This window comes from Mesoplodon densirostris, chromosome 3 (genome assembly GCF_025265405.1).
Source record: "Mesoplodon densirostris isolate mMesDen1 chromosome 3, mMesDen1 primary haplotype, whole genome shotgun sequence".
Classification (NCBI taxonomy): Eukaryota; Metazoa; Chordata; class Mammalia; order Artiodactyla; family Ziphiidae; genus Mesoplodon; species Mesoplodon densirostris.
This window is the reverse complement of record NC_082663.1, coordinates 140,490,643-140,513,925: the sequence shown is the minus strand read 5'-3', so window position 1 is coordinate 140,513,925 and position 23,283 is coordinate 140,490,643. Positions and strand designations below refer to the sequence as shown.

Genomic DNA, 23,283 nt, shown 5'->3' with positions numbered 1-23,283 from the left:
GCTTTCACTGCCGAGGGCCCGGATTTGATCTCTGGTCGGGGAACTAAGATCCCACAAGCCAAGTGATGCAGCCAAAGAAAAAAAAAAAAAAAGATTTTAAAATGATGAATGATCTTTGAAAAGCCCTGTGGTTTTAATTGGCATCTCTCAATGGCTAATGACGAGCATCCCCTGTCACTGCGCTACTCTCCTTAGTGAGGCCCCTACGAGGGGGTGGGTCACATCTCAGAGTGACTGGTAAGCCCCAGGGGTGCCTGTGTGGGAGATGGCAGGGCGGCTGGGCCCACCCACTTACTGCTTCTTGGTGGCAGGGAGGAAGCCCACCATCTCCATGGCCTGCTTGAGTCTTTCAAAGTCATGCTTGAGGTCCTCCCCATCTTCAATCTTCAAGTTATGCTGAAAAACAAAGTCGGCAGTGCTCTGGGTACTTCTGGGCTGGTGAGGGTGGTGTGCGAGGATGATTTTGGCTGGAACTGATGGGGTCTGGCCCAGGACGTGGGGAATGAATGGGGTCCTTTATGCCGCCCCCCTCTGGGCCTCCTTGGAGTCGGTTTGGGGGCTAGAGAGGGCCAAGGTGGAAGGCCTCTGACCTCCCAGCAGTGCGTAAAGAGCCCGTGGGGAACAGAGGCTGCATTTGTGGTTGGGTCTTGGGGCTGTTTACCTGGTTGAGGTAGAAATAATCTTCAGGTTGCTTGAGCTGAAATTCCTGACGCTCTTCCTCGCTGACGCCAAGTAACAAATAATAAAACACATGGTAGTTCCTGTAGGTCAAAATTAGGAGAAAAAAGTTGTTTTTGGAGGCCGAGTGACAGCTACTCTTCAAACCACTACTAATATTGCTTTGGAGACCAGGCCAGGGAGGAAACAGCAGCTCAACTATGTACAAATTTGAGACAACAAGTCGATTCTTATAATGTCTTAAGAAAAAAAAAAAAAAACAAACCCCAAAATCAAACCAGGAGCTTCTCCAGCGAGTAGATTCCTCAGGCGGTGGGCATATGTCTTGCTCACTAGTGGATCAGAGATGCTTCTAATCTAACCACATTCTGGCAGACATCTGAGCACCTACTCCAGTAAAAGCCCCAGGGAGGCACAAGAAGGTGGCAAAGCTCACGCTCCCAGGAGATCCACCATGGCCTCCTGTAGATTTCCCCCATCTCAGGACATCTGCTTCTCTCCTTCATAGGGAAGAAGGCAGATGTGATGGATCACCAAGGGAATATCCCCCTACCTCTCATCCTTCTCTTGAGAGACCAGGCGAGACTTTTCAAGCAGGTACTTTTCGACAACAGCTCTGTCATCAAGAGGAAAAAGAAGGACAAGTGTTACACATTAATACTGTTTCCTTGAAGAACAAGAGTGATTTGTTACCATGGAAAAGCCAGCTGCAGATTAACATCCCTGGACCCATGGTAAACACAGGGACCTAAAGGTAATCACCTTGAGTGTGGTAAACAAGCAACCTAAATGTTGAAAATCTTACTCTAAAGGTAAATACGATCATCATAAATGTGCCTCGCCCTACGACTACCATATGTAAAAATAAGGAACCTGGGCTGGCCACTTCTGCCCTCCAGACCAGATTTGGGATGACAGCTGTATGGAAGCCCAACCTGGCATCATGCAGGATGCCCCACAGGTGGCAGGAATTGAAACGATTGGACCCATGTGCCCACTAATAACACTGGAAGGTTGAACCCTGCTCCCACCATCTCCCCAGCCATGAAATGTTTCTCTAATTGAAAATTGAAATACAAGATAATGGGTTCACTTTTCTATTCTTTTTGAAACAGCTTTATTGATGGTTGATACACGATAAACTGTACATATTCAAAGCACGCAACGGGATGAGTTTTGACTGGGTCCTTTTACGTAATTTTCAAAAATAGCTTTATTAGGCATAATTGATGCACAGTAGAGTTACAGTGTGTGACTGGATGAGTTGTGACACATGCAAATCCCTGTGAGTCCCCCACCATGACCAAGATAGTGAACACATCCATCACCCTAAGAAGTCTCTGTGGGCCCTTTGTCATTTCTCCCTGCCACCCACCCCCAAGCAGCCACTGACCAACCCCTAAAGATTAGTTTGGATTTTCTAGAATTAAAAAAAAATAGGGGATTTCCCTGGTGGTCCAGTGATTAGGACTCCGTGCTCCTAATGCAGGGGGCCCAGGTTTGATCCCTGGTCAGGGAACTAAGATCCCACATACCACAACTAAGCCCTCGCACCACAACTACTGAGCCCGTGCACCACAACTAGAGAAGCCTGCGTGCGCAACAAAGAACAAGCACAGCCGAAAAAAAAAAAAAAAGACTCATTTAGTATGTACAGTACAGCTGACCCTTGAATAATACAGGTTTGAACTGTGGGTCTGCTTATACGTGGATTTTTTCAATAGTAAATGCTACAGTCCTATGTGATCTGAAGTTGGTTCAATCCATGGATGTGGAACCAGATACGTAGCAACCATGGATTTGGAGGAACCTCAGATACAGAGGACCCACTCTAAGTAATCTTTGGATTTTCGACTAACCCCTGCATTGTTCAAGGGTTAACCGAATATTGTATCTGCTTACTTTTACTCAACCCAATGATTCTGAGATTCAGCCACATTGTAGCGTGTATCAGAACTTCATTCTTTTTTTTTTTTTTTTTTTTTTTTTTTTTTGCGGTACACAGGCCTCTCACTGTTGTGGCCTCTCCCGTTGTGGAGCACAGGCTCCGGACGCGCAGGCTCAGCGGCCATGCCTCACGGGCCCAGCCGCTCCGCGGCATGTGGGATCTTCCCGGACTGGGGCACGAACCTGTGTTCCCTGCATCGGCAGGGAGACTCCAAACCACTGCGCCACCAGGGAAGCCCAGAACTTCATTCTTCTTTATGGCTGAATAATAGTCTGCACGTACAGACACAACACATTTTGCTTATCTGTTTATCAGTTGATGGACATCTGAAGGACTTGGGTCCATGAGGCTATGTGGGCTCTGGGGCAGGAATAAGGCATGTCTGCGGCCACATCCTCAATGCTAACAGAGACATCTGGAGATGTCTGTTGGACATCTGATGTCATGTTGGAGATCTACTATGAGGTTCTAGGCACTGTTTTGCAGGGATTCAATGACCTGGACTTAAATGTCCCCAGGGATGGGCACTGTGGCTCCCACCGATGGATTGGATGAGGTGCTAAAAATTGGGAGAGGCCACATGTTGCTTGGGACCCCACAGGAGGGAGGTGGCCTGGCAGGGACCTGAGCCTGGCAGTGGCCCTGTCTCTCATGGGATCTACTATCACCATGTGTGTGAGCTGTACAGGTCTGCAGGTCACCCTCATCTGAAACCATCTTATTACACAGAAGAGGAAGCTGGTGCCCGAGGGGTGGCAGGGTCGGGCCCCTGGTCCAGGGCCTGCTGGATGCTGCCAGCCTCTCTCACAGGATGGCAGTCTTCTGTCTGCAGCCTTGCACAGACACATGCACACACACAACCTGCATGGGTGGGTTTCCAAGGGCTTAGCATGTGCTGTCTCTTCTTTCAAACCCGTATTTTCTTCCATTCCTTCCACTGGCCAGTAACTTGTAGTTCTCAGCAGTTTGTTTTCCTGGGGGAGGAGGCTGCGTCTGCTCCTAGACTCACGTTTTCATCTCAGTCTGTAGCCGATTCCCTCTACTGTGTCGGCATATGGGGGAGGACAGCGACCTCTCAGGGGCACCGAGCTGTCATTTGACTGGCCCTAGCCCCTCCCCTTTGCTGATCATTCTGGGAGCCTAGGCCCCTAAGGGGGTCTTGAGGGAGCCAGGGATCCCGCTGGCACTGAGCCCTTGAGACCACAGGAAGACGAGGCCTTGCAAATTGGGGAACTGGGGGAAGACTTGGACTGCCCCTGACCCTTGGCCTCAGTGGGAAGTGGCATCGAGAAGTGTCACCGGCCCAAAAGCAGAACCGGGTCTGGGCCTGCTCCTCGTGAGCTGGCGGCAGCTGCTCCCTGGACAGGAAGTGTACCTCCCTCCTCGGAGTGTGGGCAGGCTACAGTCAAGGGCCGAGGCAGGACTTCCTTTCCTGAATCTGAGGTCATAGATAGGACTCTGAAGCTGGTCTATGAGATCCAGCCACCAAGGGCCACAGTGGCCCTGAGCCTGACAGGAGATGAGGTGGGACAGGCTGGCCACTTAGCTGAGGGCCAGCCCTGCTGGTGTGCTGGATCGAATGGTGGCCCCCAGAAGACATGTCTACCTGGAACATGTGACTGTGACTGTGATAAAAGGTCTTTGCAGGTATAATTCAGTGAAGGATCTGGAGATCAGATCTTCCTTCATGGTCCAGATGGGCCCTAAATCCAAGGACAAGTGCCCCAAAAGACAGAATAGGAGATCACAGAGAGACTCAGGGGAGAAGACCACGTGAAGACAGAGGCAGAGATTGGGGTGATGCGGCCACAAGCCAAGGATGCCTGGAGCCCCCAGAAGCTGGAAGAGACCAGGAGGGATCCACCCCTAGAGCCTCTGGAGGTAGCATGGCCCTGCCCACACCTTGATCTTGGACTTCTGACCTCCAGAACTGTAAGAGAATAAACTATTGTTTTGAGTGAATCGGTTTGTGGTACTTTGTTCCAGCAGCCACAGGACATGAAATGGAGAACGCAGGAAGGAGCGATCAGGGCGGAGAAGGCGGGGAGCGCTGCCCACTGGCAGCAAAGGCTCTGGCTTCTGGCCTGCAGAGCCAGCCTGGGACCTAGGAAAACATGTGCAGCCTTTTGATGTCTCTGCTCCCAAGGAGCCACTGGAACTAAAGAAACAGTTTGTTTCTGTGTCCTCTACCCAGTAAGATACGCTGGGCTTTTCCTGCTGGTCAGAAGCTCTGCAATGTGGCAGATACAACTGTGCAAAATATGGACCCATGGGAGAAAAGCAGATTTAAAATAAGACGTGAGGGGGAACTCCCTGGTGGTCCAGTGGTCAGGACTCAGTGTTTTCAATGCCAGGGCCCGGGTTCAACCCTGGTCGGGGAACTAAGATCCTGCAAGCCACGCAGCACAGCATAGAGTACATTAGAGTAGACTAGAATAGAATAAAATAAAATAAAATGAGTGAGGGTCTTTGTGGAGAAAGGGCTGAAACCTGCGGGGCAGGTGGGAACAGGTGGGTGGCTCCGCCCATGCAGATGCCAAGCTGGGCCCAGCAGTAGTCGGGAAGGGACCACTGGACAGCCCATGGGGGGCTGAGGCCCACTTGCAAGTGTCCTTGAGGGCTAAGGGGCCAGAGCAGATGCTGTGTTTATTGAGAGTATCTCTCTTGCACTACTGCCCATCAGAGCTTGGGCAGTAGGAAAAAGGAAAGAAGCCAGAGGCTGAAGGATTTGGGAAAATAACATTTCTGTCCTCGTCTTGAACAGGCACCATCAACTGAAATGATCGTCAGGTTTAGATGTACAGAAGAACCTGGACACTTTGAAGTCCCGGAGGACCTCTCCCTTCCTGAAACACCGGTGCCTTCTCACGGCCTCCAGGGGCCTGTTGCTTGGGTCTCCCCACGTCTAACATTTAAGGCTTCTTATCCTGCTGCTCAGAACATCACCTGGAGCCTTCGCAAATCCCACTGCCACTGCAGACCCTCACATCAGAATGCGGAGGGGGTGGGTTCCTTCGAGTCACCAGGCAATGGACTGTGCCGAAAAGCCTTTTTTTGCCCCACTGTGAAATAGTTTTATTGGCTCATAAGACCTTTGCATGTTAGAAAAATATCCAAAACCCTATGCAGTATTAAATCACAATTACATTTTTTTAACTACTTGAAACTACCCAGAATATAATTTTTTTAAAGAAAAAAAAATCCTATAGTATTAAATTCTGAAATGACATTATGACAAAATAGATAATTCCTTGTAACATTAACTCATTGCATAAAGCTGCCAGATATTTTCATTAGTATAACCATTGCACAGAGTGCAAATGGACACAATTTCTTTCTTTCTTTCTTTTTTTGGAACACAATTTCAACATTACGCATTTAGTTGAATTTAACTGTGCCCTCACCTAAGGAACTCACATTTCTAGCACGAAATGTAGACCTGTTTTAACTTCCACCAGGCAGTCAACTTCACAATCCAGTTACCACCTATGGACTCATCCACCTACTCATCCATCTGTCCATCCAAATCCATCAATCTACCCACCATCCTCTCATGAATCTACCCATCCACCAATGAGTCCATCCATCCATCCATCCATCTATTCATCCGACCACCCACCCATGAATCTACCCATCCATCCATCCATCCGTTCATGAATCTACCCACCCATCCATCCATCAATCTATCCATTTTTCCACCCATCCGTCCATCCACCCACCCACCCATGAATCCATCCATCAACCTACATACCCTCCCTCTCACCCACCCACCTCCTTTGAGTACTTCCCTGGACAACTGCCTCACTTTGCTACCCAGCATCTCGTCTCCTTCTAGCTAAAGGGGCACATTTGGCAAATGCCAGAGTCCACATCAACTCTCCCTGTGGCATCCTTAGACCCACTGAATTAGAAACATCAAGACCAGGGCACCTGTGGCGTGCCCTTGCCTGTTCTTGGCAAACTCTATCATGCTAGGACCTCTAGCTCATTATACTTACTCCGTGGGTGCCTGGGCCCACGGGGCTGTCCTGGGGAAGGTAGGGTTGGTTACAAAGGTGCCGCCCCTCCCCCACCCACACTCCCACCTCGACCCACCGCTCAGACTTTCACATCAACGACTGAAAATCACACTTGCTTCCCTGTACGATTCACAAATGCCTGCCAGCCCACGATTTCAGCACCCAGCTCTCTGCTGGCTCAGTCCTGGCACCCCGCCACAGGGAAGCTCAGGACCTCAGCCTGGGTGGCTACAGACTCACCCTCTCACGATGCCGCTCTCCAGGTAGTTGACCTGGATGAATTTCCCAAATCGGCTGGAATTGTTGTTGTGAGCCGTCTTAGCATTCCCGAAAGCCTGGGAGGAAAACAAAAGCAGGTTTTCAGGTTGTGAGGATGAAGTTTCTACAGGCCTCAGCCTGGAGCCTGGGGGCTCCCTGGAAGTCACGCAGAGACTCCAGGTGAGACCTGGAGAACAGAAAGGTAGGTAGCCCCAGCGCATCCCACGGGCTTACTCTTTATCTCTGTGTTTGAGGGTGTGGGAGGTGTTCAAGTTTTAAGTCCTGGACATTAGAAATGCCAATTGTCAGAATTCTTTTTCAGTAATAACTGTTCATGTAGCAAACTCCGGCCTGTGGGCCAAATCCAGTCCACTGCATGTTTTTGTATTGCCTGTAAGCCAAGAGTGCTTTTTACATTTGTAAATGGTTTCCAAAAAACCCCCCCGAAAACCCCAAAAAACCAAAAAACCCCAAGATGAGTAATATTCCCTGCCATGTAAAAATCCTATTCCCATGTCAGCATCCATAAATGAAGTGTGTTGGCACACAGTCAGGACCGTTCATTTACTGACTGTCCACAACTGCTTTTGTGCTGTGATGGCAGGGTAGCTGTGACAGAGACCATCTGGCCTGCAAAGTCGAAAATATTTATTATCCAGAATATTTACTTCCAGAAGGAGTTTGCTAGGCCCCGGGTTGATACGGGCTCCAGTCTGGACACCTGCAGTGTGAGGGAGCAGACGTGGGGACAGGTCCCAGGCTGGAGGGGTCCTGCAATTCCATGGGATGACAAGCTGGTTCACTGCAAATTTTTTTTAAAAAAACTGGGGTAAAACTGGCATAACATAAAACTAAGTTTTTAAAAGTGAACACTTCAGTGACATTTAGTACATTCACAATGTTGTGCAACCATCACCTCTATCTAGTTCCACAATATTTCCATCACCCCAAAAGGAGACCTGTCCCCATGAGCAGTCACTCCCCCACTTCCCTCCCCCAGCCCCTGGTAACCACGAATCTGCTTTCTGTCTCTGGATTTGCCTGTTCTGGACATTTCACATAAGTGAGGGCATACACTAGGTGGCCTTTTGCGTCCAGCTTCTTTCCCTCAGCCTGATGTTTTCAGGGTTCAACCACACTGTGGTGAGAATCAGGGCTTCAGTCCCAGTATGTAGAGGAAAGTATAGTGCTCAGAGCACTGCACAGTGCTCAGAGCCTGTGGCTTGGTGAAGTCCCCATGGGGTCTCCCATGTGACCACCATCCAGATTACAACAGAGAACACCCTCTGTCCACCACGAAGGTTCCTGGGGTACCTCCTTTCCACATGGTACCCAGACAGGGAGAACAGCCAGGGAGAGGGTGTAGTGGAGCCTTGGGGGGCACTCAGGGCAGGAAAGGTATCTGGGGAGTGGGGTTCCCTGTTTTGGGGGAGTGAGAGGCCAGTATAAGAGGTGGTGGTGAGGCCAGGCAGAGGAAGGGAAGAGGCAGAGATGGCATGGGGGGGTGACACCCTGAAGTCACACGCGAAAAGGGAAGCTTGGCAGAAACGAAAAAGGTGTCAGGCTCACACTGTCCCCGTTTGAGGAGGCTGAGCCGGGTAGAGGAGGTTGGAGGGAGGAAGGCTGCAGCTGGAAAGAGGGGGGAAGGCTACTGCCAAGGTCTGCTATGGGATATGTGTGTGGGGGGTGGGGGACAAGGGCAGGGCACAAGAGAGGTGGCCAGGCTCTCAGGGGAGCCAGGAACAGGGAGACACCGAGAGGAGCCGGGATTTTCTTGAAACCCTCATTCTGCAGGGGGGATGGATGCAGGTCCCTCATTGATCAGAGCTTCTGGTGCGACCGCCTGAAGGCAGAAGCCCCATAAAAAAAGCATCTGCTGGAAGGCCTGGGGTACTTCTTCGGAAAATGGTTCCATTCAGCAGAGCTTGCGATCAGGGCTGAGGCCCCCCAGTTGGGCCCACGCGCCTGTCACGCTCTTGGCTGATCAGGTCACAGGATGAGTGACTTCCTGCTCGGCTGCCCCTGGGGCTCCAGACCCCAGAAACGGGCCTCGCTGTAAAACCTGAACCAACCGCCAAGTTGCCAAGCAGGGGAGTGACAGAGGAGGAGGCGGCCCCAGAGAGGCAACCCGGCCCCGACTGCAAAGGGGGTACCTTCAGGGTGGGGTTGGGGGAGCCCTTTGAGGGGGGGTCTCCACCTGGCCTGGCGGAGCAGAACCGAGCTTGAGAAGGTGCTTTCTGGAGTCAGACAGCAGCCACAGAGACCACACCCCCTCCTCTTCTTCACAGCATCCCGATGTGTGTGACCGAGCTATAGGCCAGTTGCTGGGGGCCAGGCCACGGTCTGCCCTGTTCTCCTGACCTCAGCACTGCTGACACTTGGGGTGGGATCCTTTTCTGGGGTGGGGCCATTGTTCTGTGCACTGTAGGGTGTTGAGCAGCATCCCTGGTCTCCACCCACCAGATGCCGGTAGCATCTGGGACAACGCAGAACATCCCCAGAGAGAGCTGAATTGCCCGAGTTGAGAAGCACTGCTGTGTACAGATGGAGGTAAAAGGGGTTTGCAGGGTTGGGTTGTCTGGGGCTCCCTCCTGTCATGAGGGTCCCCATGTGCACTGCAGGCGTTGATGGGCTCCCTGGCGAAGAAAACTGTCTTTCCAGGTTTAACCTCCTGTTCCCTCTAAGTTCAGCTTTTAAAGGGGTAAAGCCCATCGGGTAAAGCCACAGCTCTGAGAAAAGCAGACAGCAGATCTGTCTCCTCCTTTCCTTCCAGACCCTGCAGGGTGGTGTCTGAGCTGAGGACAGACCTGCTTTGTGGTAAAATGAGCTCCCACGAGCGAGCATGCCAAGTCCTGCCTGTCCTAACTTCAAACAGATGGCAGAGGGGTGCCCGACACCGAGTGGGCTCCCTCCAGGGGCAAGTCCTAAGTCCCTGCAGTGCCTGTGTTCAGGGCCTCCGCAGAGACAGCGCAGAAATGCACATTTGCATCCAGAAGAGCCACAGTGGTCCCTTCTGAACTCGGGACAAGTCTCCGTGGCGATTTCTAAGGAAACAACCAGGCCTGGCGTCCTGGGGATAAGAGGGAATGTCCTCGGGATGTGAGGGCCCACCATCTCTCTGGTTCTGCGATTACCAGCACGGGGCCTAGTGACCTCATGCGTCTGGTATGCGGTCTCAACACACTGCGACTTTTCAAAGCTGATCTAAAAATATCCGGTTGGTGCTATTATACGTCCCTTAGAGGAGGAGGAAATGCTGGCCTGGCACCCGAAGCCAGGGGAGCTATTGTGTAGCTGTTCCCGGGGCCGTGCACTGCCTCCAAGCACAAGGGTGGCTGGTGTGCCCGGTGGATCATGTGGGGTTGGGGATGGACGGAAGAGATGAAGCAGGACCTGGGGGCCAGCAGTGATGTGATATGATCTGGCACTGGGGCAGGCGTGGCCACATGCTCATGCTGTCTTCCCATCACGTCAGACAATCCACGGCTCTGGCAAAACGCTATTCGAGAAAGGCCTCTACTTTCTTTGAAATGCTTTTTTTCCCTTTTATAATATAAAAGACATGTTTCTAATATAAGCTGTACACTTGGAAGAAAAGATAGAACCATGCTAAAAGTTTACCTAACGAAAGGAAAAAACCATAAAGAGATGACCCATTAATTCAACCCCACCCCCAAGCACGGTTTCTAGGTAAAATGAACGAAGCAGCCGTACCCCGACTTCCTCAGATCGTGTGCCCCCTCCAGGTGCCCCCCACCCCCGGATGCCAAGAGCCAGGGGATGTCTGGCTGTCTTCTAACTGCCTCTGTCTTTGAGGTTCTTCTTTGGGGAGACTGAAAAAGCTTTTTAAAATCAAAGACATCCAGGGTTGGGGACTTCCCTGGTGGTCCAGTGGTTAAGAATCCGTCTTCCAATGCAGGCGACACCGGTTCAATCCCTGGTCGGGGAACTAAGATCCCATGTGCCGTGGGGCAACTAAGCCTGCGCGCCAGAACTAGAGAGAAGTCCATGCACCTCAATGAAGCGAAGAGCCTGTGCACCACACGAAAGATTCCGCACACCACAACTAAGAACCAACAGAGCAAAAAAAAAAAAAAAAAAAAAAAAAAAAAGACATCCAGGGTTGAGCAGCCTACATAGCCAGAAATTTCTAGACAGTGCATTTTCTATCTAAACAGGATGGCTCTTCTCTCTGTTGGAATGCGCAATAAATATTTTAGGAAGAACGGCGATATAACATCAAAGAATGACCTGTGGTGTATACCAGCCCCACGCCAGGAGTGCTGCGGGCTTGTGACTCTTTTCTTTGCTCGAATTCCTCTAAGGGACAGACCTGCCTTCCCCATTTCCGATGAGGAAACTGAGGGACAGAGGTCAACGGACCTCCCCGAAGTCTGCCCCGACTCCCAACCCACACCATGCCTGTAGCCGCTCAGTCCCTGGTCCAGGCTGGTTCTCAGAGCTGGGAGCCAGGTGAGCAGGCCTGAGACTTTTCGGGATGTCTGCCTGCCCCGGCAGCCCAGCAGGCGGATTCCCGAGCCTTGAGTTCACACCTGGTCTCTTGTGCATCCCACATGAGAACCGGACAAGCCTTGAGACGGACTGCATTAGGCAAACGGTGTTTTGCTTTCAGGTTTCAAAACTGAAAAGCCCCATTGAATGAGCTCACCAAGGCAAACGTGCTTGCTATCTCCTGTGTTGACAGTTGACCCCAGAGTAGGGGTTTCCCTGGAGAGAAGTCCCTCAGCCTCACCTTGCAGGGTGGTGGTCCTTCCAGCCAGGCGGAGGTGGCCTGAACTGGGATAACTCCTTTGCCCTCAGATACACCCGCAGCTGTCCTCACTTGCTGCGGTGGTTTCGTCTTGGTTGTGGGGTTGGCCTTCTGTTTTCCTGATCTAGCTGCAGGGACCTCCCTTCCCAAGTGTGTGGTGTTTTTGTACATGTAGTTTCATTCATTCACTTGACAACAATGTATTGGTTGGCTGCTGTTGTGTCTGGCACCGTTCTAGCCTCAGAGAGCCCCCTCCCTGGTGGTGCTCCGACAGGGACGCCCCCTCCACGTCCACCTTGGCCATGGCTCAGATGTCACCACCTCCCGACACCCTGGAGGCTGCCCATTGCCTCTCATGACCTTGACACTGCCCCTCCCCCTGCAATGCCACATCTGGGCAGAGCCTCTGTTCCCCACCCCGGGACCACAAGCCATGCCATACAGGACTTCCGAATCTCTTGTGTCCAGGCAAGGCCAGAGAGGAGTGACCACTGTTGCCAGGAAAGGCTGCGAATGGTAAGAGAACACTAGCAAATATTAGGCCACTGTGAAGCCTAAAAATGGGGCTGAAAGGGAGACTGTCTCCCGCTCATTGGCCTGCAGGAGCCCTCTTGTTCCAGCCCTGGGTGTGGGTGCAGAAAGGCAACACCCGAGGGTGACTGGGAACCAGCCCTGGCACGGCAGCCCCACCGCTGGAACTCGGGTTATTTTATTTTCCCAAGTGCTCTCCAAGTTCCAGGCGTACCTTTCTACGTGAAACAGCGCTCAGCCCATGCCCAGATCGTGTCCATTTGGGGACACAGGTGACTGTCGGACCTGCAGGAGGAGAGCTGGGAGGCGTCCCACGGCCCGTGGACCGAGGCGCCCTGGAGATCTGCTCTGCTGTGTCTGCTGAGCAAACATCCCCGGGGCATCCAGTCAGGCTGGGGCTTTCCTGTGTGGAAATGCCAGGAAAATAACCCCCAGGTGTGTGCGGGGTGGAGGGCTACTTCTGGTGAGAAGCCCAGGAGAACAGCTCTGCATCGGCAGGGGATTCGGACAAATGAGTTCACTGCTCTTGAGTTTCAAGTCCTCTCCTGTAAAATGAAGGGGTAAACCCGTCTTCTCAGGTTGTTTGAGGACGAAACGGGACCATCTGTGTGAACCAGGGGCGGGCCAACTTGTTCCATGAAGGGCCAGCTAATAAATATTTGGGGCTCTGCTGCAACAACTCAACTGCGCGAAGCAGCCACAGACAACCCGTACATGAATGGACGTGGCCATAGGGAGGACACTTACATGATGCCCAGGATGGGGGGAATGCGGGGTGGGTGGCAGGCTTAGACCTTGACCTCTACCGGGGTCAGCAAATTACGGCCAGCCACCTGTTTCTGTGTGGTCTGTGAGCTAAGAATGGTTGTCACATTTTTATACGCTTGAAAAAAAAAATCAAAAGAATATGTCACAACACATGAAAGTGATATGAAATTCAACTTGCAGCCACCATGAATAAAGTTCTGTTGGTGCACAGCCATGTCTGTTTATGGATGGTCTGTGTCTGCTTTTGGACTACGGCAGAGTTGAGTTGTGGTGGTGAAGACTGGTCCAGCAGAGCTGACAATACTCACCCTTGGGCCCTTTACAGGGTAGGTGTGCCAGCGACAGTTCTAGAGGCTCTCGGTTAAACGCCCCCTTCTCCCAAAGGGGGCCAGGGCAGTGCTGGGGCCGGGAGAAGACTCCAACACTCAGACATGCAAGGTGAGCATGACAGGGTGTGAGTGTTGCCTGGGCTGACTGGTCTACCCCCAAAGCACAGTAGGGACACAGAGAAGCAGGACCAGGAAGCATGGAAGGCAGAATGGGCCAGTGGAGTCACAGGCTCAGAGGGGCTGTGTGGAGAGACAGAAGAGCTCCCTGGGAGCTGGGAGTGGAGCGGGTGGGAGGTGGGGATGGGAGAAGCATGGCTGATGTGATTTCCACAGAGCTGCTGTGCAGAGAACAGATGGAGGGAGATGGATCCAGGGAGGGTGAGGACAAGGATGACGGTGGGAAGGGGGTGGCGATGATGGTGGTGAGAGGCGGTGGTTGTGGGGAGGAAGATGGGACCCCCGACCCCCTGCCAGCCCACGTAGGTGATAGCGGCAGGCTCAGTGGGCCTGTGGATGCCGGGCAGGAAGTGGAGGAATCACCCCCAACCTCATGGCTCCCCAAATCACAGATGAGGAAGTGGAAACTTTCCAGGGCCTGGCTGACATCCAGCCTTAGCCCGGGTTCTGTTCTCTTCCTGTTGCCCACGGGGCTTGGGACACCTGGCAGGTTGGATGGACAGACAGATGGGCGGATAGAGGCACGTAGAGAGCTGAGTGCTGACAGGACATAAGACTCACCCCATCTCCGTGCCCCCAGTTTGTAACAGGCTCTGTTACTCTTATCTGGAAGGGCACTGACTGTCGGCCACAGATGGACAGAAACGCTGAAAACAAGGGCTCCTGGGGCCAGAACAAGGCCCTTTGAAATGGACAGATTCCTACCAGGGGCTGAAGTTTCATGGTAAACTGTGCCGTGGAGTGAGTGGTGGGGAGGTGGGGTGATCGAATCTTAGAAAAAAAAGAAAAAAGAAATCAAGTATGAAACAAGTTATTGTATCTCATACTTCACTGAATTTTGGTTTAGGTTATAAATGAAACCACGTGTAGATCACAGAAAGAATAAAGAACAAATTAAGCTTTGATGGGGGAGGGTCTTGCTTGGTTCTTACTGTACCAAAAATATTTGAGGGATTCATCAAGATCCCTGAGGGCTCATCTTATCCATTTGATACCCAAGTCATTCTCTTTGGGGTTTACTTGGTTCTTTTTCTCAGGTTTTAGAGTTGGGAAATTAATTTGCTTACTTTCATTTGTTCATATTTATGGATATAAAGTGTTTATGGCTACAAATTGTCCTCTCATTACTGTTTTAAACACATCTCATGGATTCTGATAATACACAGTTTTGGTCACTGATTTTCAGAAAATCCACAATTTTGGTTTTTAACTTCCCCTTCATCCAAGACTTAACAGAAGGCTAGTTTTTCTTAAAAACATTTTTTTTCCATATGGAAGGGCTTTAAAAAAATTAATTTCTAGTTGTTTTTTTTTTTTTTACGGTACGCCGGCCTCTCACTGTTGGGGCCTCTCCCGTTGCGGAGTACAGGCTCTGGATGCGCAGGCTCAGCGGCCATGGCTCACAGGCCCAGCCGCTCCGTGGCATGTGGGATCTTCCCGGACCGGGGCACAAACCCGTGTCCCCTGCATCGGCAGGCGGACTCTCAACCACTGCGCCACCAGGGAAGCCCTCATTTCTAGTTTTATTGCATTGTTAAGAGCACTGACTGTAATATTTCCCATTTTGGAAATTCTAGATGCTTTCTCTGTGACCTGATATAGGGATGAGTTTTGTGAACATTCCATGAATACTTAAGACTTATTCTCATACTGGAGTGAAGGGTTTGCAACACGGCCACAAGATCTGCCTAAATGTGTGGTTTGGGCATCTTACATCCCTGCTTATTTGCTGTCCACTCAACGAGCCTTATGTTATGTGTTTGTAACTATTTCTCCCAGTATCTTTTATAATTTCTGCTTTGTAAAAGCAGCTGCTGTGTTGTATGATGCATAGATGTTGACAACTATTATACCTTGAGAGTAAATTGAGGATTTGGGCATTATTTCTTCATCATGCGATGTTCAGAGGCCTGAGCTCTACTTTTTACACGTCACAATTGCAGCTGTGTTCTATCCTGTTTCTATCTGCCTGATACATCTGTGCCTGTCCCTTTACTTTTAGCTTCCTGAACTACTTTGGTTTAGTTGTGTCTTGTTCATAAAGCATGGAGGTGAACTTTGCTTTGTGAGCCAAGCTGAAAATTCTCTCTGTTTAGGCAGAATGAACCTGTTTAGATTTAGCAACACGATGGACTCGTTCCCTTCTGAAATTCAGGCTTCCATCACTAGCTCTCTTCCCCATCTGCTGCTTGTGAGTGTGGCTGAGTAACTATAAGTCAGAGCAATTCTCCAGGTCACTTTTGATGACTTCCTGAAATCATGCACCTTTTGCAAGATTTTTCAACCTCACTTTGCAACTGATTTGGTTTGCATTTGTGTGGTGGGATGCATCTGGGAGAGAGGACCCACTAGGCCCGGCGGACTGGAAGGAGCCATACTTAGGCTGAGCCAAGTGGGGAGTGTGAGTGGAGGGCTTGTTCCATAAGTGGCGGCTCACTGTGGAAGGTTTCACTTTAGGATGATGTTTGTTTCCCTACACAAATCCCAGACTGTATGGTGCTGATGATAACAGCAAGGACTTCTGATACTTTCCATGCAGCAAAACTAAGCATTGGCATATGTGAGGAAAGTGGAGCTTCCAGGGGTGGGCTGGAGGGACAGTCTGTGGTCTCCAGAGCTCCCTCCACCCTCCCTACAGGTGCTGTAGCCTCTCTCCAAACTCTTGGGGAGAGGGATGCCCCTTGGGGCCCCAGGTTCCCCTTGGGCCCACCCTCCATACCTGGGGTGAGCAAACCTGTCATCCTGGGGCTCCCCTGCTTACAACAGTGGGGAAGGAGAGTCAGAATTGTCAAGATTCCCCCGCCCCCCATCATGAGTCACCACTACCTTGCTGCTCTGGTAGGTTACGGTGAGAGAGAGAAAAGGTTGAGAATCCAAGTATGAGCTTTGGGGACTTGTTAAAGATACAGACTTGGGCCTCAACCCAGACTTGCAGAATTTCTGGAAAGGCTAAGGAGTCAAAATTCCTAAACCAGAGCCTGAGGCTATTCTGATTCCTGGAAGGGTGAGAACTACTGCCCTAGGGTTTATTATGAGAATGAAGTATCTCTAGGGAGAAATAAAGCAAGAGGATGTCTACTGACACCCCTCCCTTCTTCTTGAACACCTGGAGTAGGAGTCTTGATAGTCAAGAGTGGGACAGAGCAAAGAGCTTCGTGCTCAGTATACTTAGTTTAATTAGACAGCTTTCCTCACGCTTAGCCCCAAGAGACAGGAAACTTTCATATTCCAGGATTTCATCGAGATCAGCCACTCCCCACCAGTACCCCAACCCCAGATGGGTCCAATTCACATCCTGACTGCCACTTGGTAGCCTTGTCCAGCCAGGCACTGTAAGGTGGAGGGGAGAGGAAGAAGAAATCAGGCCCCCGTGATGATGAAGGAACAGGCGCAGGAAGAAAAATCATTGTCCAGAGCCACCTCTCAGCTGTGATTCCTCATAGCCCCAAGAACCAAGGGATTATCTGGGAAACTGGGCTCAGTGGCTTGGCCCCAGTCCCGACAAGAGGTTGTGCTTTGTTCTGATGCAGGCCCGGCTGGGAAGCCAGTACCGTGGACACCACCCCGGCTGCTGGACACTGTCACCTGTACACACCAGCGGGGCCACCAGCTGGAGGCCGGGCAGTGGCAGGAAATATTTCAGAGGAAGAGACAACAGGATATGGTGATAGCGAGTATGCAGGCGATAGAGGAAAGCACCAAAGACCAGTGGTGATGGCTCAGCCGACCGAAATGGAAAAGTAGGAGAGGGCAGAGGTGTGTGGGGTCAAAGTTCAGTTTGCCAGGACCTTACCTGAGATTTGCATCTCATGGATGTGGTGGGATTTTGTCTAAGTGTGTGTGTATGTGTGTGTGTGTCTGTGTTGGCAGGGGGGTCCACAGACTATGCCCCACAGGCCAAATCTGGCTTGATACCTTTCTTTTCTTTAATAACTTTTTAATTTTAGCACAGTTTTAGATTTACAGGAAACTTCTAAGAATATTACAGAGAACTCCCAAGTACCCCACACTCAGTTTCCCCTACTGTTAATATTATGGTGGCACATTTGTCGCAACGAACAAATGAACCAATACTGACTGATATATTATTATTAAACTAAGTTAGCATTTCATTCGGATGTCCTCATTTCCCCGCCTAATGTCCCTTTTCTGTCCCAGGATCCCACGTTACATTCAGTCCTCACATCTCCTTGACAAACCTGGCTCCACGCCAGGTTTCTCAGACTCGTTTTTTGAGACCTTGACGGTTTTAAGGAGGACAGGTTGAGTATACTGTAAAATGTCCTTCAATCTGGGTATCTTTGATGCTTCTCTCCCACTGCCTGTTTTTGCAAATAAAGTTTTACTGGCAAACGACCCCACCCGTTTATGTATTGCTTTTGCTCTACGATGCAGAGTGAGTAGCTGCGAGCGAAGTAGTGACAGAGACTGCGTGGCACTAAAATCTGGAAATGCTAATTAATGTGGCCTTTTACAGAAACAGTTTGCAGATCCCTGGTATAAACTACTATGTCAGGGCTTAAGCTTAAACTGCTTGATCCAGGATACACTCCACGGGAGCAGCCACTGCAAACCCGCTCTGGCCAATTTTATTGTCACTCAACCCTGGGGGAGGGTTTTGCCAATTAGCATAATGAATGTTCCACTTCAACATTCATGGGTGGAACTGGTGATGTTCAAGACAGGTGGCTGGATGGAACATTCTGGAGGCACTTCCCACACTTGCTTGAGAAATTCCACCTAAGGGGGCCTGTTCCGTAGGGACGGGGCTCAGGTCTGACTTCAAGCCAGTCCCACATCTTGCTGCTGGATCAGGGGCTGGGGTGAGGCCCTGGGAGATGGAGCTCAGGTACCCCTGGGGCCACCCCAGAGGCCAGAGCTGATAGGACCGGCTCTAGCATGGCTGGGCTCCTGTCTGCCCATTGCAAGATAGATGGGAAGGAATCCGAGGGGTGGATGTCGTGGCACTTGACGGGGAGCGCTCCAGATGTGTACAGCCCGCTCTGCATTTCTGTTTTAATTGTGCTAAAATTCATATAACATAAAATTCACCATTTTAACGTACGATTCAGTGGCATTTGACATGTTCGCTATGTTGTGCAACTGTCACCTCTATCAAGTTCCAGAACATTTCATCACCCCAAAAGGAAACGCTGTCCCCCAGAGCAGCCACTCCCCATCCCCCCTCCTCCAGCCCCTGGCAACCACTAATCTGCTTTCTGTCTCCTTGGATTTGCCTGTTCCGGACACTTCACGTAGATGGGATCATAAATATGTGGGCTTTTGTGTCTGGCTTCTTTCACTCCGTGTAACATTTTCGAGGTTCATCCACGTTGTAGTGTGTGTCAGTGTTTCATTCCTCTTTATGGCTGAGTGATCTCCATTGTATCCACTCTTTGAAAAGGGGCAGTAGGGGAAATGGCCAGGCCTGCCTTGGTGGGTTACTCCATCTTCCTTGGGTCTGGGGAAGTCACGGCTGGTGCTGACCTGAGTCCAGGAGGGTCACTGGGTCCAAAGGCCCTTTGATGTTCCCAAAGCTCTGGCGTAAAATGCTTCCAGTCACCTCTTTCAGGTGGATGCGATCTTCCCTCCGACCTTCCATCACAGGCCTGCCCCAGCCTTCGCTTCTCTTGTGGGGGGGCCTCTCCTTGGCATCTCACTTCTTTATGGGGCAGCTCTGGAACGGGTGCAGAAGGCTGCCCATGCACAGGAGGGCTGGATCCCCATGAGGTGTCCCCCCCAACCTCAGCATTGCCAGGACCTCATCCCAGGGCGCACTCACTCCCTGCTCTGTCATAGCTGAAATCTGGGGCTGCTAAGCTAGACTAGCTCCTGCAGGAAACAAATGGGCCCTGAACACCAAAGAGCCCCTCAGAGCCTCAGGGTGTGGGGCAGGGAGTCACACTGTGCTGGTTCTGTGCTAGGACTCTGCTGGCCTCGTGACCTTCTGGAGCTCTCCTCTGCCTCTCCCAGGAGGCTTCGGGGTGGCCTTTAGATGATGACACAGGCGGGTGCAGCATGTGTAAAGGCCCTGGGGCAGGAGAGATCAGCAGGCAGAGCAGAGAGGTCAACTTGCTGTAGGTCACACAGCACATGTACTGCTGAGTCGGGCTTCCTGGCAGAGGTGGCTCTTGGCCCAGAGGACCTGGAGGTGGTAAATTCCAAGGCGAGGGACACAGTCACATGCTGAGGGGAAAGAACTGGTCCAGGCACTTTGGCAGAACTGGAGAAGTTCCCTCTGGGGCTGCAGGTCCTTGTAATCTTCTTTCTCCCCCTCCCCACAATCTCACCAATATTCACACCTCCAATAAGCAGCTCTGTCCCTGCAGTGGCACCTGGATCCACACAGCTCCCTGCAGACTCTGTCCAGAGCCCCAGGCCTGATTTTCAACTGTACATCCTAAAGGCCCCTAAACTAGAGTGGGTTTCTTGGCCTTAGCACTACTGGCATTTGGGGACGTACCATCCTTTGCAGAGGGGCTGTTCTGTGCACCGTAGGATGTTGAGCAGCATCCTTGGCCAACCAAAAAAACATCTCCAGACGTTTCCAAATGTCCCCTGATGGCAGAATCACCACTGGCTAAGAACCGAGCATAATTCAAAAAGGTACACGCACCCCTATGTCCATAGCAGCACTATTCACAATAGCCAAAACCTGTAAACAACCTAAACGTCCACTGACAGATGAATGGATAAAGAAGATGTGGTACATATACACAATGGAATACTACTCAGCCATAAAGAGGAAAAAATAATGCCATTTGCAGCAACATGGATGCAACTAGAGATTATCATACTAAGTGAAGTAAGTCAGAAACAGAAAGAGAAATACCATATGATATCACTTATATGTGGAATCTAAAATATAGCACAAATGAACCTGTCTACAAAACAGAAACAGACTCACAGACATAAAGAACAGACTTGTGGTTGCCAAGGGGGAGGGGGGAGGGGGGTGGGGGAGGGAAAGGCTGGGAGTTTGGGATTAGCAGATGTAAACTATTATATACAGGATGAATAAACAACAAGGTCCTACTGTAGAGCACAGGGAACTATATTCAATATCCTGTGATAAACCATAATGGAAAAGAATATGAAAAAAAAGAACGTCTGTATGTGTATAACTGAGTCACTTTGCTGCTGTACAGCAGAGATTGGCACAGCATTGTAAATCAACTACACTTCAATTAAAAAAAATTTTTTTTTTAAATTGGCTGCCCTGGAGATCCCTGGCCACTCAGGAAGGGCTAAGTGGAAGTGTGTAAATACTCACAGGCTGCTGTGACTTACTCTCTATTAGAGGTGTGAGGATACCATCTAGCGTGTCCTGATAGCTCACATCATGGAAGGCTTTGGGTCCGGGCGCCTGACCACTGCCAGCAGGTGGCCATTTTCCCCTCCACCCAGGAGGAGCCGTTCTACAGCCATGAGCTGGGGTCGCAGGGCTGGTCAGTGGCTGGGTGGTTGACCGAGAGCCTTGGGCTTGACCCCTCGGCCTTTCCAAAAGACAGATCACTTCTGGGCCTCAGGTAACTGAGGTCTCGCTGGGCCTGGCCTCGGGAACTGGCTGCGGCCAGCAGTGGCTGAATGACACAGAAGGAAACTTCCAGAGGGAAACTCCCCAGTGATGCTGGGGACAGGGCCCTGAAGCCACTCCATCCTAGATAATCGCTAGGAAACAAACAGGCTGCCAGGCCCTGTGGTCACTCGATGCCCGGCTGCATCCCTGCCCCAAACAGCGAGGCAGATGTACCTGATAGATGATGGATGGACATCCCCACCCACCACCCAGCCCTGGTGCAGCAAAGTGCCCAGAATATTCTGAAAGGGCGGTGGCCATGGCAGGGGTGTCCTGGGCCCGGAGCTATGCTTTGCCTTTTAATCAACTCTTTTTGCAAATTCCAAGGAAGCCTTTCTGGTTGCTTAAAATACACCCGCAATTCCACTCTTCTCTTAGATGCAATGTTCCCAAAAATATAACTTCCACTTTGGTCTAAAATAGCCTTAGATTACTGCAATGCGTTAGGGCTCTGCCCTTTTAGGCAGCAGGCCAGAAAGGCAGTCTCGCGGGTCTGCAGGGCACGGGAGGGGCAGAGAATGCCGGTGGGCCACGGCTTCCAGGTGGCCGTCCCCTCCCTAACGCTTCCAGGGTCCCCTTGATCAAAGGCCTAGGCACTCATGGCTGTAGGGCACCCCGATCCTCTCCCCAAAGACAACCTCTTACCCTTCTGTACCCCCATCCTGCTCTGGTGTGGCCCTACTTCTCAGCTGGGCAGTCTCTGGGCTGTCTGTCACTCTGCCCCCATTCCCTCCTTCCGATCCACGTGGCTCCTTGTAGCGGCTCCCACCATTTTCCACATCTTGTAACATCCTTGTGGTGAGCTGGGAACACCCATGCCTGCTAATACGTACTAAGCACCAGGGCTGGCAACATAGCCACCCCAACCCCAGGCTACGAGAAGCTTGTCCTAATGCTCATCTCTCTGGCTGAATTATCCCTCTGCCGTGAGCTCCAGCGCATCCTCCTGGGCACACATCTGGCACCCCAGATGGTGGCTTCCTCCAGGGGTGCAGCGGCCCTGAATGTGCACCTCTGGCCTGGCCCCATCAGCCCCAGCGAGTTCATGCTGCCTCTCCTGGCAGCTTGTGGAGGGAGGGTCCAGGGGTTGCGGGGGGGAGGGTGGGTCCGGGAGGCATTGGGGTCTTGCTTGGTGTCCTCGTCCTGCTGTGCCCCGGCAGACCGTGTTGCCCTGCAGGCAGGATGCAGGCGGTCTTAGGGCCCAGGGTGCGGCTGGAAACCCTCCGAGGGCCCCTCCTGGATATGCGAGATCGGGAGGGGCCCACACACAGCTCCCACTACCCCCAGCCAGAGCTCAAACACCCTGGCTGCACAAGCGCTCCCAGCTGCCTGTGGAACACAGAGCGCTCGAGCAGGTGAGGGAGAGCTGAAAGGTGAACTTATGAGATGAACTTCTGGGACATCTACATCCAAGTCCTTCTTTTCTGACCCCTCAAGACCGCTCTCAGACTCCCCTGTAGATAGATGTATATTTATGAATATATGAATACACATGTGGCACAGACCAACGCAGAAAATTTGAGCTGGTGACAGGAGTCATCTGCAACGAGGGTGGGAACCTGGTTTCCTTATGTTTGGGAAGGGAGAGCAGAGCAGAAGACAGAAGTGTGCACAGAGAAAGTAACTGGAATGTTCTAGCATGTTCCATGTGCACAAAGTACAAGGGGTCGGCAAACCTTCCCTGTAATGTGCCAGGGGTTCAATATTTTTGGCTCTGGGGACCATACGGTGTCTCTGTCACAACTGCCCCACTCTGCCTTGAGAGCCACCACAGACAATATGTAAATGAGCAGGCGTGGCTGAGTACTAATAAAACCTTATGTGTAGAAACAAGCAGATTTAACCTGTGGGCTGTAGTGGGCCAATCCCTGGTACACGCAAAAAGAAATTATACTTCAAATAGGAGAAAAGATACTAAAAATATGAACCGTTATCTGAACAAAGCAAAGCAAAGCACCAAGGTGCAACCAAAAGCTATAACAAAATAATGGCACAGTTTTACAAAAGCGCGGCGGATAACCACGTGTGCTCCCCGGCAGCAAAAACCACCATGGCAGCCCTGGTTTGTTTCCTGTTGGGGAGACACTTAAAGAAGAGCTGAACCACAGTCAGCACCTGGCGTGAGGTTCAGAAAGTCACCCTGCAGGAGGACAGGGGTGGAGGGGATGACAAAATTGCAGTGCATAGGAACCAGCATGAACTGCACCCAAAATCCACATGACGTT

The 23,283-nt window shown here is 51.2% G+C and overlaps 1 protein-coding gene and 1 non-coding gene across 2 annotated transcripts in view; one reads left to right on the top strand and one right to left on the bottom strand.

Annotated features, from left to right (window-relative positions):
• MYO9B (myosin IXB) overlaps positions 1-23,283 on the bottom strand; it is an 88,261-nt gene that overhangs the window by 38,576 nt on the left and 26,402 nt on the right. The window contains exons 3-6 of the mRNA XM_060093842.1: positions 6,886-6,980; positions 1,232-1,294; positions 662-761; positions 296-396 (exon numbers count right to left, since the gene is read on the bottom strand). Of these exons, the coding sequence (XP_059949825.1) occupies positions 296-396; positions 662-761; positions 1,232-1,294; positions 6,886-6,980 (359 nt within the window). The remainder of the gene's footprint in view (positions 1-295; positions 397-661; positions 762-1,231; positions 1,295-6,885; positions 6,981-23,283) is intronic.
• On the top strand, positions 2,125-2,197 carry TRNAR-CCU (transfer RNA arginine (anticodon CCU)). Its single transcript has one exon. It is a non-coding gene; the product is annotated as a tRNA-Arg (tRNA).